Source organism: Danio aesculapii, chromosome 5, assembly GCF_903798145.1.
Source record: "Danio aesculapii chromosome 5, fDanAes4.1, whole genome shotgun sequence".
In the NCBI taxonomy this organism is placed as follows: domain Eukaryota; kingdom Metazoa; phylum Chordata; class Actinopteri; order Cypriniformes; family Danionidae; genus Danio; species Danio aesculapii.
In genome coordinates this window covers 53831483-53849343 of record NC_079439.1, presented here as the reverse complement: position 1 = coordinate 53849343, position 17861 = coordinate 53831483, and the positions used below count along the sequence as shown (strand labels likewise).

The 17861-nt window shown below is 34.6% G+C and overlaps 1 protein-coding gene across 1 annotated transcript in view; it reads left to right on the top strand.

Annotated features, from left to right (window-relative positions):
• The window catches only part of kiaa0825 (KIAA0825 ortholog), a 342528-nt gene that overhangs the window by 130257 nt on the left and 194410 nt on the right, over positions 1-17861 (top strand). Inside the window, exons 11-13 of the mRNA XM_056458473.1 lie at positions 1413-1595; positions 1707-1838; positions 9055-9194. Coding sequence (XP_056314448.1) covers positions 1413-1595; positions 1707-1838; positions 9055-9194 — 455 coding nt within the window. The remainder of the gene's footprint in view (positions 1-1412; positions 1596-1706; positions 1839-9054; positions 9195-17861) is intronic.

The window sequence follows — 17861 nt, the reverse complement described above, 5'->3', positions numbered from 1 at the left end:
TTTGGAAAATCAGAAAAACCCACAAAGTTTTGGAAAAGTCATGGAAAACAGATATTTGTATAATTGAATATAAGTTAGTTGTCTTTACTTCTTTTCTGTCCTTGGACAACCGCACACTCTCACATTATTAGTGTGGTGTAAGTATTATCTAAATAAATTTGACATAGATATAAATATAAATTGGGCATCACGGTGGCGCAGAGGGTAGCACAATCACCTCACAGCAAGAAGATTGCTGGTTTGAGCCTCGGCTGGGTCAGTTGGAACTTCTATGTGGAGTTTGCATGTTCTTCCCAGTGTTCGCGTGGGTTTCTTCCATGTGGCGACCCCTGATTAATAAAAAGACTAAGCTGGATAAAAAAATGAATAAATATAAATTGAAACTAAATAGATTGTTGCGTGTTTTATGATATGCTGTAATAAATTTTAGCATGTATTGTTTTTTTTACCATGTAGACACTGCATGAAACATTAGGTCATGAAAATTTACTTGAAAGTCTTGGAAAATCATGGAAAAGTCGTGGAATTTTAGTAGTTAAAATTTGTATGAACCCTGTAAGTAAGAAAATATTACTTTTGCAGAGATATCATAACATAACGAACATAACATAACATATTTGGATTATTATTTTTGAAGATTTGACCTAAATTTGGGTTGGAGCAACCCAGCATTTTTTATATTGTGATGCTTTAAGGGATGAGATTTATTCATTTATTTTCTTTTTACATTAGATGGATGTAAGCCTACTGTAGGAGCCCTCCAAAACTACAAATAAATAAATGAACGAACAAACAAATGTCTCATTATTAAAACATTAGTAAAAACCCATTACAATTTGGAGAGTAAAAGAAAGGGACAATCATAGAAATACAGTTTTTAAATACAGTTTGCGAAAAAAATTATTAATTTAATAATGATACTACTACTACTACTCTACTACTACTCTACTACTACTACTACTACTACTACTAATAATAATAATAATAATAATAATAATAATAATAATAATAATGCTGTATAATAAGATGGTTTTTAAGCTGAAATATATCAGTATTGAAAAGTCAGCAAGAAGAACATAGTGGGCAAAACATAATAAATTTAGTCAAATTTGATTACTGAGTATTTAAAGGTCTGAAAAATGCTGGATTGTTTTAACTCAAGTTGGAATATATAATATATACAAAGCAAACTGTCTGGTTAAAGTTTGGGTTATAAATATAATTTATCAGTAAATTTATCATTTATCACATTTGTCAGTATTTTTCCCAAGTTTGAGTTCAAATAATTTTCTTTTTTTTTATAAGTGAAAAAAATCATATAACTTTTTTTTGCTAGAAAACTTTGGTTAGGACACAGTGTGACAGTGCTGCTGGGTTGTTCCTAATATGTGGTGTTTGATTGCCTCCTCCAGGGTTGATATCACAGCTCTTCTGCAGTGTGTGGAGCATCTGATGTGGAGTGTGTGTGACTCTGCGGAGGAGCTGCTGAGGCCTGATGGAGCTCCAGGATCTTGGATTTATGCCATACAGAGCATGTGTAACCAACTACTGACCGTACTGATCATCCTTACATCACCTCTAGCAGAGCTGCACAGGTGACACAACCGTCAAGAGGAACTTTGGGGTTATTGGGAACTAGAGGGACAGTATAAGCTCCTTGATAGGGCTGTGTTTTTCCCTTTATATATGATTTTTGCTCTCTCCAGGGTTTTCCAGGCAGGCTGTGGTAGTGGAGGTGATGGAAGCAAAACTGTAAAGTTTCCAGAGGGAATGAGCAGCCAGGACACAAAGTGGCTGAGCGTAATAAACCCCACACTGTTCACACAGGAGCTGCTGAGGTAAAGTCTGAGTTATTAACCCTATATTTTATTAATACTTTTAGATTTATTTTATCATTTCAATTACACTTCCATGTGGGTTGCCATATGTTAAAAATATATAGAGATATAAATATATGTTGAGATATAAATATATACATTTAAAAATATATACTTTTTAAAATAAAATAAACATATTTATTGTCATGTTTGATGCAAAACCACATTTTATTCACCTGATGTAATTTTATATGTGCATACTTTAAGAAAATTAAAATTGATGAGAAACAAAAGCATTTTTAAAATAAATATATAGTCACAGTTATTAATTTATATAACTTTTTGTCATTTAAATTACCGTCGTTTACATTTAGCTGTTGTTATTTGCTTAAATAAGCACAAAATAAAACAATTATAGCACAAAAATGCTGATTTTTTTTCCTTTTGAAAGTAATCGAAAGCATTTGTTATGCCTTTGAAAGCATTATTTTTTTGTTGCCAATTTTCGTAGAACCTATGTTACTTGTGTTATATGTTGTCAGCGTTAAAAGCAATATTTAAAAAAAAAATCAAATTAGGCGTTAGGGTTAGGACTTCTGTAGCAGGACAATGATTCAAAGCATGTTCAATTCTGAGTGTCTGAAGAAAAACAAAATTAAGCCTTTGGAGTGGCTTAGTCAATGTTCTGACCTGAATCCAATTGAGATGCTGTGGCATGACCTTAAAAAAGTGGTTTATGATCGAAAACCCTCCAGTGTGGCTGAATTACAACAATTCTACAAAGATGAGTGGGCCAAAATTAATCCACAGCGCTATGACAGACAGTTATCGAAAAAGCTTGATTGCAGTCGTTGCTGCTAATTTCGTTGCAGTTATTGGGTTCAGGGGGCTAACACTTTTTTCACACAGGGCTAAGTAGTTTTGTATTTTGTTTTTCCTTAATAATAAAAACGTTGATTTCATAACTGCATGATGCGTTGACAACATATTATGGCAATAACATAAACAATAAAACACATAGGTTTTAATTATTTGTGACTTTTTATTGAGTAGCAATTATGGTTTTTATTGTTATTATTTATTTTCATGTTTTTTTTTTGTTTATTCTGTTTTATTGGACAGTATATAATTTAAATAATAACCTTTCAGAGTACAAATACATTGTCACACTTGTTAGCTTACACTCTTTGCACCAGGTAAATAAGATCTAGCCCCGGACACCAGATTGTGTCAGAAAATGGATATCCAGACAGCAAGCCAGCGAAGTCGCCCAATACCCAAACCTGTTATCCAGTATTTAACTGAATTGACAGCCCCATATTAATATAGGAGTTGACTGAGAAAGCTAGAGAGAAGCGGAAGCAGGAGATGAAGTAATGATGATAAAGGGTAAAGATTATAGTGAATTAAAAAAGTGTCAGTTTAGTTTTCAGAATTTAAGTTCAGTTCAGTGTAGTTTAGTTCAATTCAAAAACCTAGAGAGAAACCAGGCTCAGTTAGGTACGACCATTTCTCCTATGGCCAAACATCTTGTGCAGAGCTGGAGGCTGGAGAACGCTGGACATCAGCGAAGACTCGCGATAATGATAGTAAAATAGTAATAATAAAATACAAAAACAATCAAATGACAGATAATAATCAATATTAATAATCAAATCATTAACTAATGAGCAATAACATGATATCATGATAATTATATTAATGACAAATGATCATATGATTAAATAAAATAATTAAATGAAGAATAAATGAATATGAAAATAAAACACAACACAAATGAATGGTTGTTTTGCTACAGGAATTCTCGGTTCCTTAATTCTTCACCTTATATGTGCAGTTGTTAATTTTCAAATTATTTATGTATTTTAATTGTATATTCATGTTGATGTTTGTTTATTTATTCATATTAAATAATATCTTCCAAAATGTAAATCAGTTAAATCACACCCCCCCCCCTCATTTTTAAAATACTTTATTTTAAAGTGACATTTGACTCATGAAAGAAGCTAATGACTGGTAATTACGTAAATAATGACACTACTTACGTTTCTGAGAGATTATTTTATTTATAATAATCTAATTTATGGGGCAACATGGTGGCTTAGTGGTTTAGTTTCGGCTGGGTCAGTTGGCACTTCAGTGTGGAGTTTGCATGTTCTCCCCGTGTTGGCGTGGGTGTTCTCAGGGTTCCCCCACAGTCCAAAGACATGCGAGATAAAGAATACAAGATACAAGAATTGAATAAAGTAAATTGGCCGTGTGTGAATGTGAGAGTGTATGGGTGTTTCCCAGGACTGTGTTGCAGCTAGAAGGGCATCCGCTGTGTAAAACATGCTGGATAAGTTGTTGGTTCATTCCGCTGTGGTGATCCCTGATGAATAAAGGGACTAGGCCGAAGGAAAATGAAGGAATGAATGAATCTAATTTTTATTAATTTAAATGTTAATATTAATAAATGTCACTTATTTCTTTAAAATTCTTTTTTAAAGCCTCCAAAGTTTGAATCTGGTTGCATATTAGTAAAATTAATAGCACTTGTAACACATTACCCCAAGACTGCATGTGAGACACAATAAAACATCAGTTTACTCTGTACCTTTATTGCTGAGCTCATGGTTTTATTACACACACACACACACACACACGCACACACACACACACACACACACACACACACACACACACACACACACACACACACACACACACACACACACACACACAAAAAGACATAAGTTAAATAATGAACTGAGTTGCTGCTTCAGCTCACCCAAATGAGTCAAGCGTGGCCTTTCAGTTTTCCTTCATGCGTTAGATGCACACAAACACAGTTAATACACTCCTGCAGTCACCAGACCCCCAGACTCACAGCCCTAATGCAGGCCAGATGCAGATGCCACAGTTAGTCATGCTGTTTATGCTGACATGCGCCGCGGGTCTTCAGCCCGGGTGTGAAAGTCTGAAATGGAGCCTGTAGGAGGACTGTGAAGCCACGCAGAATGTCAGGCACATCTCACATCACCCTCCTCAAGCCCCCCTTCCCCCAAACTCAGCTCCAGACTCCCACTCTAGCATGATTTCATCGCGTGTCCCGCTCGCACAAATCACCCATCGTCAGCCCTTCCGTGAAGTCCAAGGGATTTAAATTAGTGCCTTTTTATTGCCTGTTCCAATTTTTATTTATTTATTTAGCCTCGCTGCGTTCACGACTCCCTGAGGGTCTCGCGGTGAGGGCCCCACCAGAGCCGTGAGGCCATGCACCAAAACCAGACCCCATCTCCTCGCTCGAACACTCTGGAAAACTGACAGCTTGGATTATTAAATAAAAAAGTAATAAAGGAGACGAGATATACCCATAAATCAGGGAGCATTATGTACACTTTTTAGTTTCTGAGATGGAGATGAACAGCGAAACCTGAGCTTGTGGTGTAGTTTACAGATTTATCGTGACTGTTAAAGTGGGATATTGGGTGGATTACCAGCGCTTTGACATGACAAATATGCTGTCTATCTAAAGTGTAATGCTCACTTTTTATAGCAGAGCTTTAGTTGTCTTATATTTGTGTCTGTTTGGGTTTTAAATAGTTGCTCTTCACAAAGGTCAGAAATAAATAATGGTAGTTAGTGATGTTTGCTATGGTTATCAGGGCTAATTTTATTACCATTGGTGTGATAGGAGACATTTTTATGTCTTTATTTAGGTCAGAGATGTCCAGGGCCCGCGGGCCAAAGTTGGCCCATTGTTATCTTTGATTTGGCCTGCCATCCCATCTAAAAAGAGAGTGAGAACATTGGGGAGGTGGTTGTGTGAATGCCTTTGACAGAAATCGTCATTTTGAATTTAACATAACCTTTTTCTGTTTAGTTTTATAGCTGAGCTGAAATTAAATGATTCAATTAAATGTTGTTCAATTTAATGAATCAGACTTTTAAACTGTAAATACTGTCACTTGACGTACATCTAACATCTGCGAGCAAATCAAGGTAAAGGCAGCTCAATTAGTGTATTCAGCATTGAACTCCATTGTGTTATAAATTGGATTAATAAATAAATAATAAATAATAAATAATAAATGTTCAATGCACTTAAAAAAAACAATTAAGTTAACGTAATTTATTTGTGTTGGGACAGCATGAAGGAATTGTGTGGAACCTAGCATTATTACAGTGTAAAAAAACACTGTTGGGGAAAGATTTAAGGTGTGTTTTGGTTGATCAAATCACAAGTAGACATGGAAAACATATTCCCATTTGCACCTGGTTTTAAGGTGAGTATTGGGTTGTGTGTTGTTGTGTCTTTTGTTCATTTATGACCCTTTTCATGATTTCTTTGAGAGAAGTGTCAGTGAGTGAGGGTTTTTCTGATCTTTCTTATATTGCAGCATAACTTCCTGCAATTTAAATATAAGTGCGAAAGGGAAAACGAAAGTGAGAACAGTCATACAACTTTAAGAAGGACAGTGTGAATGCTAAGTGACATCTTTTATTTGATTTTTCAGACCATAACAACCAGGTGTGAACACACCTCAACAAAACAGTCATTGAATGAATAAATGAATGAATGAATGATATTTAATTTAAGGATAATAGCAGTTGGGAAGTGTAAGGAGATTTATCTCCTTTATCAGCTCACCAAAGCTAAGAAAAACAGTGCATCATTATGATCATTTGCTTATGGTTGTTAATGAGGCTTTGAGGAATAGAATTATTGCTGCATCTTAACTATAGATAACATACATGTTTCAAAAATCACAAGTTTGTGGTTTTCTGTTTGCTAGCACTGTTAGTCTGTCTTCAGAAGGTGTACGAAAACAATGAAGACCACATGACACTGTCTTCTTTGTGACAAAGCTGTTGTTCTGCTGCGTTCATTTGAATGAAGATAAGATGTCCTTGATTCCTAACATTCTTCATCTCACCAATGCTTTTTACAGAGGAAATACAATATAATACAATGCGCCTTCAGACTTTATCCAGCTCGAGTCACCTTGTTTGTCTTTTGTAAGCACCCTTGAATAGTTTGCTGGTGAAAGAATGATGATTAGTTGAATGGTTGGCATTTTAGATTATGCAGTGTTTATTCTTCAGCAGAACCGTGCAGAATGAATGGACCTTAGTACAAGTTTGCTTTCTTTGTACATTGTTTCATTTAATGTAGCACTAGCTGCATTTCCATCACCTTGAGTTAATGCACATTTAGAAGTGTGAATGTGTGAATTTGATTGACGAGTGTGAAAACACCAAATAAAATTAGATTAATCTTAATTAATCACATCCAAAATAGCAGTTTTTGACATAATATAGTTGTGTGTACTGTGTATTTTTTTAGGTATATATACACATGTAACATAAAGTGCACCTGAGAGAAAAAAAAAAAAAAAAAAAAATATATATATATATATATATATATATATATATATATAGGTAGAAGATATATTTATGAATACGATGCAAATTATACATTTAAATATATTTGTAGCTAAATAGTTTTGAATAGTTTTGTTTTATTGTATTTGCATGGATCGCATGATAAATATAAATAATACACAAACATGTAAAAAATAATCTTTGCTTAATATTTACTTTATGATAAATCTTTGCTTAGCACAAAAATAATAAGGTTCAAAAAGGTTCAATGCGAATAATAGAGAGATGGAAATGCATTTGCAGAATAAAATTAGATATAGCAAACATAACACCCATGTGACTAATCAACTGTCTCCGTTATGGTTGCCTTGTTTACTCTTGGTTACTTGGTTACCAATTATATAATTAGTGTTTTATTTATTTATTCATTTATTCATGAAATAGCATAAGGTAAATAAAAAAGTAACTTGAGCTTATAGCAGCAACCAATAGCCAAACATAACATCATAATTTTACCTGCAGCGTTGATTTAAGACGTCAATCTGCCAATAGTATCTTATCCGCTTCAAATTCACACACATACACAGGTTCTATTTAATTTATAACACAGCAAACTTGTCATCCCAGGCAGATCCAAACCAAAATGCTTTAAAACCACAATGTAAAAGGTGTTCAATCTTCATCCCATGGCACAATTATAACCTAGAGTACTCCTGGTCGCAAAAGCAAAAGCGTAAAACGTGTAAACACGCATTCGAATCTGGCGCCTTCGGTGTTCATCGTGCTTGAGAATGAGCATAATAACTGTAGCATGTAACTGCTTCGGAACAGACTTGACTCTGGGAGTCAATTGCTGTCCTGGAGTCGATTCTGGAACTCTTTTGGAGTCGACTCTCTTTGCCTAAGCCAGCCACTCTAACAACTTCATAGAATCAAAAATAATTCACATTTGGGATTTTTTTTCTTTTTTGTTTGTATATTATTACTGTTATTATTATTATTGTTGTGTTGGTAATCCTATATACAGCGGTGAAAATAAGTACACGTCATCATTTTATCCAAAAACATATTTGTTGTTGCTGTTGACGGTGGTAAAAAATCCATACATGCAAAGAAAATAAATCAAATTAGTTTGCAAATTAAGTTACGTGTCATAAAATGAAATGACACAGGCAAACAGTATTCATAAATACCAATATGTGAAATCTCTGTTATTCAGCAACCCTCTGCCCATCCTCAGTGTAAATTATTATTAGCTGTTTCAGTCCAACTTCTACATTAGCAGGATGATAATGTTGAAACCAGCGAAGACATTTTAGCTAGACGATGATCCAAAGTACAGCCAAGGAAACTCTAAAATGCTTTCAGAGAAAGAAAATTAAGCTGTAGAATGGCCCAGCCAATCACCTGACTTGAATCCAATAGAAAATACAAAATAAAGATCAGTTTGGATAGACAAGACAAAATCTGATTCAATTCCATGTCAACAGCTCCATTAGAAATATTTTTTCCATGAAAAACATGACAATGTGTTCAATACTTATTTTCCCCGCTGTATACTGTGTGTGTATGTGTGTATGAAACCTAAAACACAACAAATAAATATAAAAAAAATAAGCAGCACAAATACCATTTAGTTTTGCTTTTACACAAATAAGTAACATTTTAAAATAAATTCCAATAAAAAATTGTTTTAAATGATTATTATAATTCACTCTTTTTATATTTTTATAATTCACTCTTTTTATACCCCAAACATTTGATCAGCAGTATGATTTTGATCAATGAATCAACATGCCATGTATTAATGAATTCCTAGTTATGTGGCAATTGACATACTAAATTCATCTATGATTTCTGTTTTTTAAAGGGATTTTTCATCATCTGAAGGATCCTCGTTATGTCTATTGGAGTTACTGGTTTGTGGACCCGGCTATAATCCAGCTCTACTCCTGCAGACCATCCTTCACAAGGACTGTTTGCTGCTGCAGATCATCATCTCATACTCATGTAAGACTCTTGATAAGACTATATGTTGAAATCAGAAACTGCTTGTTATTAGTGACACTAGAGGCTAATACGTGAGCTATTGCTATTATTGTTTGTGCTTGCACTCGTGTGTTGTACAGAATATAATGTATAGATCTGGCTATGTAAGGCTAGTTGGCAATGCTTAAAAATCATGTGTATGTCATGTGTCATTGGAAGCATAATAAGCTCTTAGAAGCACATCACACAGTTTCGATTATCCTTCTCATTAAAAAGTCTATTTTTTAAAAGCCTAAGTTAATGTGCATGGTTAATAACTAATTTTGTGAATTGGTCAAAATATATATTTTTATATTATTTATATTATATTTCCTTTAAGTCATTAATACAACCCTACTGACAAAACCAGCTTAAACCAGCCTAGCCTGGTTGGCTGGTTTAAGCTGGTTGACCAGCCTGGTCATTTTCCAGCCTGACCAGCTAAGACCAGGCTGGAAATGGCTGGAAACCAGCCTGGAAAAGGCCAAAACCCCTCTAAAACCAGGTAGGCTGGTTTAAGCTGGATTTTTCAGCAGGGAATTTATGCTCTGGAATCTGTTTTTGACAAAGTACTTTAAAGATAAAAAATGGTGCCAGCAAACTATAAAACTAAACATTTTTAATAATAATATTAATAATAATAATAATCACAACAACAACAACAAAAATAATAATAATAATAAAATATTGTATGACATTAACTGAAATAAAAATAAAACAAAAAATCAATCAATACATACATACATACATACATACATACATACATACATACATACATACATACATACATACATACATACATACATACATATGTTTTGGCACACTGATGGTTGTGAGGTGAGACCACCGAGTGTGCAGCAATACAGATTACATGTGCTATATGAATTCAGTCATTAATTCATTGGCAATTACAATATTTACCGTTGTTAATACATTACATTACATAATGTTTTCATTCTCTTTCACACTTCTTATTGACTGAAACACATTCTTTTTTGGCAAGGAATACAGTTTGGTTGGCCTGTAAAATGTTTCTTAATTTCTTCATTTCCACATGTGCTGGAGTCAGATGTAGGTTTCATCAGTGCCTAACAGAAGAGGTTATAAGGAGACGCTCATTAAAGCACATCAATGCTTTCATTGGTTTCTACAAATGAATGTAGTGCGCTTTATTGGTGGAAAGACTGATTAGCTGTATGGATGGCCTGGTGACCTTGCTGCTCTTAAAAGCCTGCACCTGTTTTTAATGGCTCTTTCTTTCACATGTCTCCTCTTATTTTCAATAGGCTGTTGTTCACTAAATAACATATAACAAGATGATATAATATCACTTAAGTCACACAAAACCTGTGGAGAGAAATCACAAGCTATAGAAATTAATAATTGCTAGTCTAGAGTTTGACATTTCTCTTTATTAATAAGTAAATGCTTACTGGGGTCTTGAGAGTCTCGTGTCAATCAGACTCATTTGATGCTTGCTATTTTATCACCTTGGAATTATGATGTTCTCCAAGAAATTTTTGGTCAAAATTGAGTTGTTCATTATCATTCTGTGTTTATTTACATCATGTGATTTTTTTTTTGTTACATAATTTAAAGTTTCATGTTGAAAGTTTATCTCTATCTTGATTATATATGGTTCCTATTTTAAAAGCCAATCAGCATGTTACAGTAAATGCTCACATAAAGACCAATCATGACCTTCTCAGACGGCAAGATCAGTGATATACAGTAATTGAAATGTTTAAAGCAGAGCTCATTAACATTTTACCCTTTTGATAAGAATCTCTCTGTGATGATTGAAAGACATGTATAGTTTTTATTGTTAGTAAAAACAGAATTGTTGCATAGCCAAAATCATTTAATAATTTAGGTGTGAGATAAATAGTCAGTGAAATATTTGTTGTTGTTTAGTAATCTGTGAAACAATTTTCCTGAAGTATTGTTTTCTAGTATTTTAAAGTCTTATCTGTCTTAAATCACAATATTCTGATTACGTTTACATGGACACCAATAATTCAATATTAATGCGATTAAGACAATACTCTGATTAAGAGTTAACCATGTAAACAATGATTTTTAATTAATTTAATTAGATTAATGTGATAATTGAACTAAAGAGAAATCGAATTAAGACGTGTGGAGTATGCCGATTTTTGTCGCAATATCGAAGTCCATTAGAGACATGTAAACTCTTTAATCAAATTATTACCGTCATGTAGGACTTTAAGCGGCATTTAGTACACACACACGCACGCACGCACGCATGCACATGGCTGTTTGACACTCTTTGCACCTACCCAGTCAGTGCAGACCACAGGCACCTGCATCATGAAACTCAGGGTTTTTTTTTTCTTCCATTCATCATGCGGTATAAACTTTCATTAAAAAAACACTTCCAGCAGTGGCGAGCATGAAATTTTCGTGAATGAAGGTGAAAGTGCCAAACTGCAGTTAAAGTCGGCAAATTAAAAATAAAACACCCGAAATTACATGAAACTCTGAAGGAAATTCAGATTGCGCGGTGACGCAATGACGTTAATCGAATTATGTGCTATAACATGTAAAACGGGATCATGAAAGGAACATTCTAAATGCAACTCATGTAAACACCTTAGTCTTATTATTCTCTTAATTAGATTAAAGCAAATAATTCGATTACTGATGTCCATGTAAATGTAGTCACTGATTTATGTCTAAACCATCATTCCATCTTAAATTAGCATCAGCATTGGACAAAATATTTAGCACGGGCTTTTACACCTTAACTGAACCTGGTTAAATCAGTATTAGCTTTAAGTTTCTGAAACAAATTGACCCATTGTTTCAACACTAATTTTATGCAACATGAGCTCATTCGAAAAACATAGCCCTATATACATTTCTGGAGATGGTGAATTATGTAGCCAGAAGTATGTATGGCTGCATTTTTTTTAAACAAATGCTATGGGGCGGTATGACGCCGTTCTATTTAGCGCTTACCAGCTGACCGCTTACCTTCATATGGAAGGCTTTCCCGCTGTTACCAGTTTGTCCAGTTGCTCGCCATGTACGTTGCCAGACTTGAGACGCAGAGCGGAGTTGACCACGATGACGGGACGACGAACGGTTCCAGAATGTGGGTAAAACAAAAACAAAAGCCAAAAAATAAAATAAATAAATAACAGGGTGAAAATGTGGTAAAGTCTGATACCGTGGTAAAATCAGGTGAGGGCTTTTCTATTTTCTGGATTGCTTTTTCTGGGCTGTCGGTTGGGTTTAGGTAAGTGGGTGGGCGGGTCAATCTGTACTTTTGAGAGCACTATCGGTTGGGTTTAGGGATTGAGGAGGGTGGGTCAGTCGATTGATCAGTCAGTCATTCAGTCAGTCAAGCAGTCAGTCGACAGTGGCCTCTGGCGGATTTACACTAGAACAGCAGGCGCGAATGGCACTCGCGAGAGAAATTTGAGATCTGAAAAAGTGTACACAGCGGCCTCTGGTGGATTCGTGAAAACAAAAACTGCAAAAAACATAGCTCCTGGGACATATTTGGTGCTCTCCAGAAATGTATATAGCGGTACGTTTTTTGAGAATGAGCCTGAGTTGATCAATATTATCTATCTGCACTTTTAGTAGTTATAACGCGTGTCCACCAAAGAGTTTTTGCACTGCAGAAACGCACAGCTATGAGAGTTTTTGCAGAGCAGTGTTTTTTTTTTTAGTTGGTTGTGGTGACAGTTGTGTGGTTTTGTCCCGTCACTCCTCCCCTGTGATTTGAGTGCTAGCTCAAAAGTGACATACAGCCTTAGGGTTGTATTTCAGCTGTGTAGATATTATACAACCGTAAAATTCAATATCTCAAAAATGGAAATAAAAGTATATATATTGTGTACTTATGTACAGTACTTATATGTACAACCCCAAATCATTCCAAGGTTGGGACAGTATGGAAAACACAAATAAAATAAGGAAGTAGTAATTTCCAAATTTACTTTGACTTGTATTGTATTGCAGAAAATATGATCACAAAATATTTCATGATTTGTCTGGTCATGGTTAATTTAATTTGTAAATTTACGTCCTTTCCTGTCATTCAGACCTACATCACATTCCAGATAAAGTCTGGACATGAGCAGTTTAGGGCTAGTAATCAGGTAAATTAGTTAAATGGTGTGATTTGAAACAGGTGATGTCAACAGGTGATTGTAATTATGATTTGGCACAAAAGCAGCATCCAAGAAAAGTCTAGTCCCAGGGCCGGATCAAACTGAACTGGCACTCTAGGCAAAAGATGATCATGCCGCCCTCAAACCGAAAGTAAAAACAAGAGGCGAAGGTGTGATTGCTTGTACGATAGCAAGAACCAGGGCGGTGGGGGGGGATTGTCATGGACGAAAGTGAGGACATGTCGCGGACGCCACCCTCTCTATTCTGCCACTCTAGGCGACCGCCTGGGTCACCTCTATGGTCGTTCCGGCCCTGTCTAGTCCTAATCCTAAGCGATATCACCAAATGGGCTCAGGACTACTTTGACAAGCCTTTGACAGGTATCCCTGTACGTAGTTACCTCCACAAATGCCATTTAAAATTGTACTGTACCAAAAGAAAGCCCAATGTTAACAGTGTCCAGAGGTGCCGTCGACTTCTCTAGGCTTGGATGCATCTGGGTTGGACCATCACACATTGAAAACATATACTGTGGTCAGATGAATCAGTATTTCAGGCATTTTTAGGGGAGAAATGGATGTCGTGTGCTCCGGACCAAAGAAGAAAAGGATCATATTAAACTGTAACCAGCAACATGTCAACGGTCTGTCATGGTATTGGATTGTGTCAGTGCCCTTGGCAAAGGTAACTTGTACTTCTGTGATGGCACCATTAATGCTGAAAAGTACATGGAGATTTTAGAGCACAATATGCTGCCTTCTTTTCCAGGGACACCCATGCATATTTCAACAAGACAATGCAAAACCACATTCTGAACAAAGTCCTGGCTGCGGAGGAAGAGGAGACAGGTACTTGATTGGCCTGCCTGCAGTCCCAACCTGAGTCTAATAGAGAATGTGTGTAATTTTGAACTGCAAAATGCAACAATAAAGACCCCGTACTGTTGTGGTACAAAGTGGTAATTGCTTTACTGTTCACAAGAATCACATTAAATAATGTTTGTTGTAATGTCTGCACTGAAATACAAGTCAAAGTAAATTTAGAAATCACTACTTTCTTTTTTATCTATGTTTCCCATACTGTTCCAACTTTTTCTTATTTGGGGTTGTACTTATACACCATTGTGTTGATTTTGTGAAGCAAGACAGATCCACCTGGATTTCAATCGCTTTGTGTGCAGGTCAGCTTCATCAGATTAATGTTTTGTCCACAGATTCATTTAGCATGTCCTTTTACTCACTCATCACTGCACTCATCACCCTCTTAATTATTTCTTAATCAATAGAGCACAGTAATAAACACTCATGTGAGATCAGAAATTCCCATTTACAACATTAAATATGAATGTGATATTGTAGGCCTAGAATACATTTACTGTCTCTTTTGTTTTCATGTTCATGCTACTATATATAACATATAAACAAAGCAAGCTATAAATAATACTATTGTTATTTTTTAAAACATCAACAAGAAAGGTTTAATTATTGTCAATCAAAGTTTATTGTTAATTTTCTATTTGTTCATTTATCATATTTCATTTGCATAATTTTTGTTTTTACTTATTTCTTCCTTGTCTTTTATTATTTATTTATTTATTTATTTATTTATTTATTTATTTATATATTTATTTATATATTTATTTATTTATTTATTTATTTATTTATTTATTTATTTATTTATTTATTAATTCATTAGTTTGTTTATTCATTAGTTTGTTTGTTTGTTTATATATATATATATATATATATATATATATATATATATATATATATATATATATATAAACATTTGTTTATTTAAACATTTAAATATTATTTAAATAATTATTTAATTATTTAAATAAATATTTATTTATTTATTTGTTTATTTATTCATTTGTTTATTTTTTATTATTGCTTATTTATTTATTTATTTATTAATTCATTCATACATTCCTTGTAGCAAAAATAAAATGAGAAACATACATTAATACTCAATATCTATATATATGATTCAGTCTCTCAAAACTGCTCAGAATACACATAAAAAACGTATAATTTTAAGGTGATCATTTTAAATTACGGATCATTTTTAGTGTTTTTTGTCCTCGGATTCATCCAGGATGTCGTTTTCCTCAGTCATCGTCGCGCTCATCGCCCTCCTCATCATTTTGGAATCAATAGAGCTCAGTAATAAACACTCATGTGAGAGCAAAGTGAATGACCTTTAAAGATTTTCCTCTTTCTTCCCTCCACTCTGAAAAGTCTAACCTTTAAAGGCTGTTTTGTGCTCGCACATTAATTCACATTACAGGGAAGCTCATTAATAACCAAGCTGGGCTGAGAGCACGTCTGGTGTGGGGAATCACGTCGCCGTAAATCAACACTGCCTGGCCGCAGCCTGGCTAATTAAGAAGAAACGCGATGGCTTTGCTGTCTAGCGTTTAGAGAAAAGCTCTTTTAAAGTTTCCTCGCCCGCATCGCTGTCTCTCAGCGCAGTTTGGGAGCGTTTAAGCGCTAAGCTGTGCTCTAAATAGGGAGCTTGTTGGTGGGATTCTTCGAGGGACTGATAGCGATGTCTTGTTCCAATTAAGGGCCTCCAGTGGAAACTCATCTGTGAGGCCTGCTAGAAAATCAACAGGTGTGTTTGTTGGCAACACGTCAAGGTTGCAAAAGGTTTGTTAGCGGAGGATAGAATTGGTTTGTGGAATCCCTTCCCTCGAGAAACACCAGCAGTTCATTTATCACGGTTCATTCGGTGGCTCGTAAACAGATGATTGCGAAGAGGCAGATCATTAACCTGGGTGACCCTCTACTGCCCCTTGTGGCTTTTCATATGAGTATATTCCTCTTCGCAAAAGCCTGTCATCAAGTTTTATGCCGTGTTTGTCTTTTAATATATTGGGAGCTACATTTTTGTGACACACTGGACTAGAACCTGCAAGATAAACATTGAATCAAAGTGGATCTTGTTTATTTTAAATTGTTGAATTCCACACAATCAATTTGTGTTGGGACAACATGAAGGAATTAAGTTGACTTGTTAGTTTTTACATATTTAAGTGGATTGAACATAAAACAATTAAGTTGTCAAAAAAAACTCAAGAATTGTGTTGTTTCAGCTCAATTTAAATAAGTAGTTTGAACAAACAGCAAACCTGCCTAGTTAACCTAATTAACCTAGTTAAGCCTTTAAATGTCACTTTAAGCTGTATAGAAGTGTCTTGAAAATATCTAAAAAATTTAAAACTGCTTTTATTGTAGTCTAAATAAAACAAATAAGACTTTCTCCAGAAGAAAAAATATTTGTTTAGAAATATTTTTAGTTTTCAGTTGTATAAAAAAACAATAAAAGATAAAACACTTTTCGTAAAAAAATGAATGATTACAGGTCCAACAATTGTAATCATTCGTGTTTTTTTTTTAAAATGTTTTATGTTTTCTTAATATTTATTTTATATTTAGAAATTTTTAACCAAACGCTTGCCCTGAAGTTCCAAATTAAGTGAAAAAAATAAGATTAAACATGAATGAGCACATTTCTGAGTATATATATATATTTTTTTAAAATGTAAAAAAGACATATGTTACATGTGGTCTATGTATATATTGATTATAAACTACATTAATTGATTTATTATATAGAAATGGTGGGGAACGCAGTGGTGCAGTAGATAGTGCTGTCACATCACAGCAAGAAGGTCGCTGGTTCGAGCCTCGGCTGGGTCAGTTGGCGTTTCTGTGTGAAGTTTGCATGTTCTCCCTGCGTTCGCGTGGGTTTCCTCCAGGTGCTCCGGTTTCCCCCACAGTCCAAAGACAGTACAGGTGAATTGGGTATATGGATGTGTGTGGATGTTTCCCAGGGATGGGTTGCGGCTGGAATGGCATCGCTGCGTAAAACATGTGCTGGATAAGTTGGCGTTTCATTCCGCTGTGGTGACGGTGGATTAATAAAGGGACTAAGCTGAAAAGAAAATGAATGAATGATACAGAAACGGTATTGTCATGATATATAATGTTATCAAGATATGAGATGATTTCTATCATGAAATGAGATTTATTTTTATCATATTGTCCAGCTCTATTCTCAATGCTGTTTAAGATACTACTGTAAAAAAATTATTATGTAATAACTATTTACAACAGAAACGTGCTGACTTTTTTATGACTGTCATACACAAAGGTCCCAGAGTTATTATACTAAAGTGTTAAGTTCTTAGACTGAAAACATTTAACGTGTATGACATTATATTTTTTATAAAATCATGTTCATGATTGTGAAGCGCTCTGGGTTTATGGTATAAATGCACTAAATAAATACAGAATACCCTGGAGCAAATGGCTGTTCTAGTTTTTTTTTTTATTATATATATATATATATATATATATATATATGTATATATACACACCTCCTTTATAGACTGGGACATCCATGAGTCCACAAAGTGGCGCAAATGGATTTGCTATTTAAACAACGTGGTGCAAAACATAAAAATTAGGGTTGCATCGGTTTGAAAATAACAAC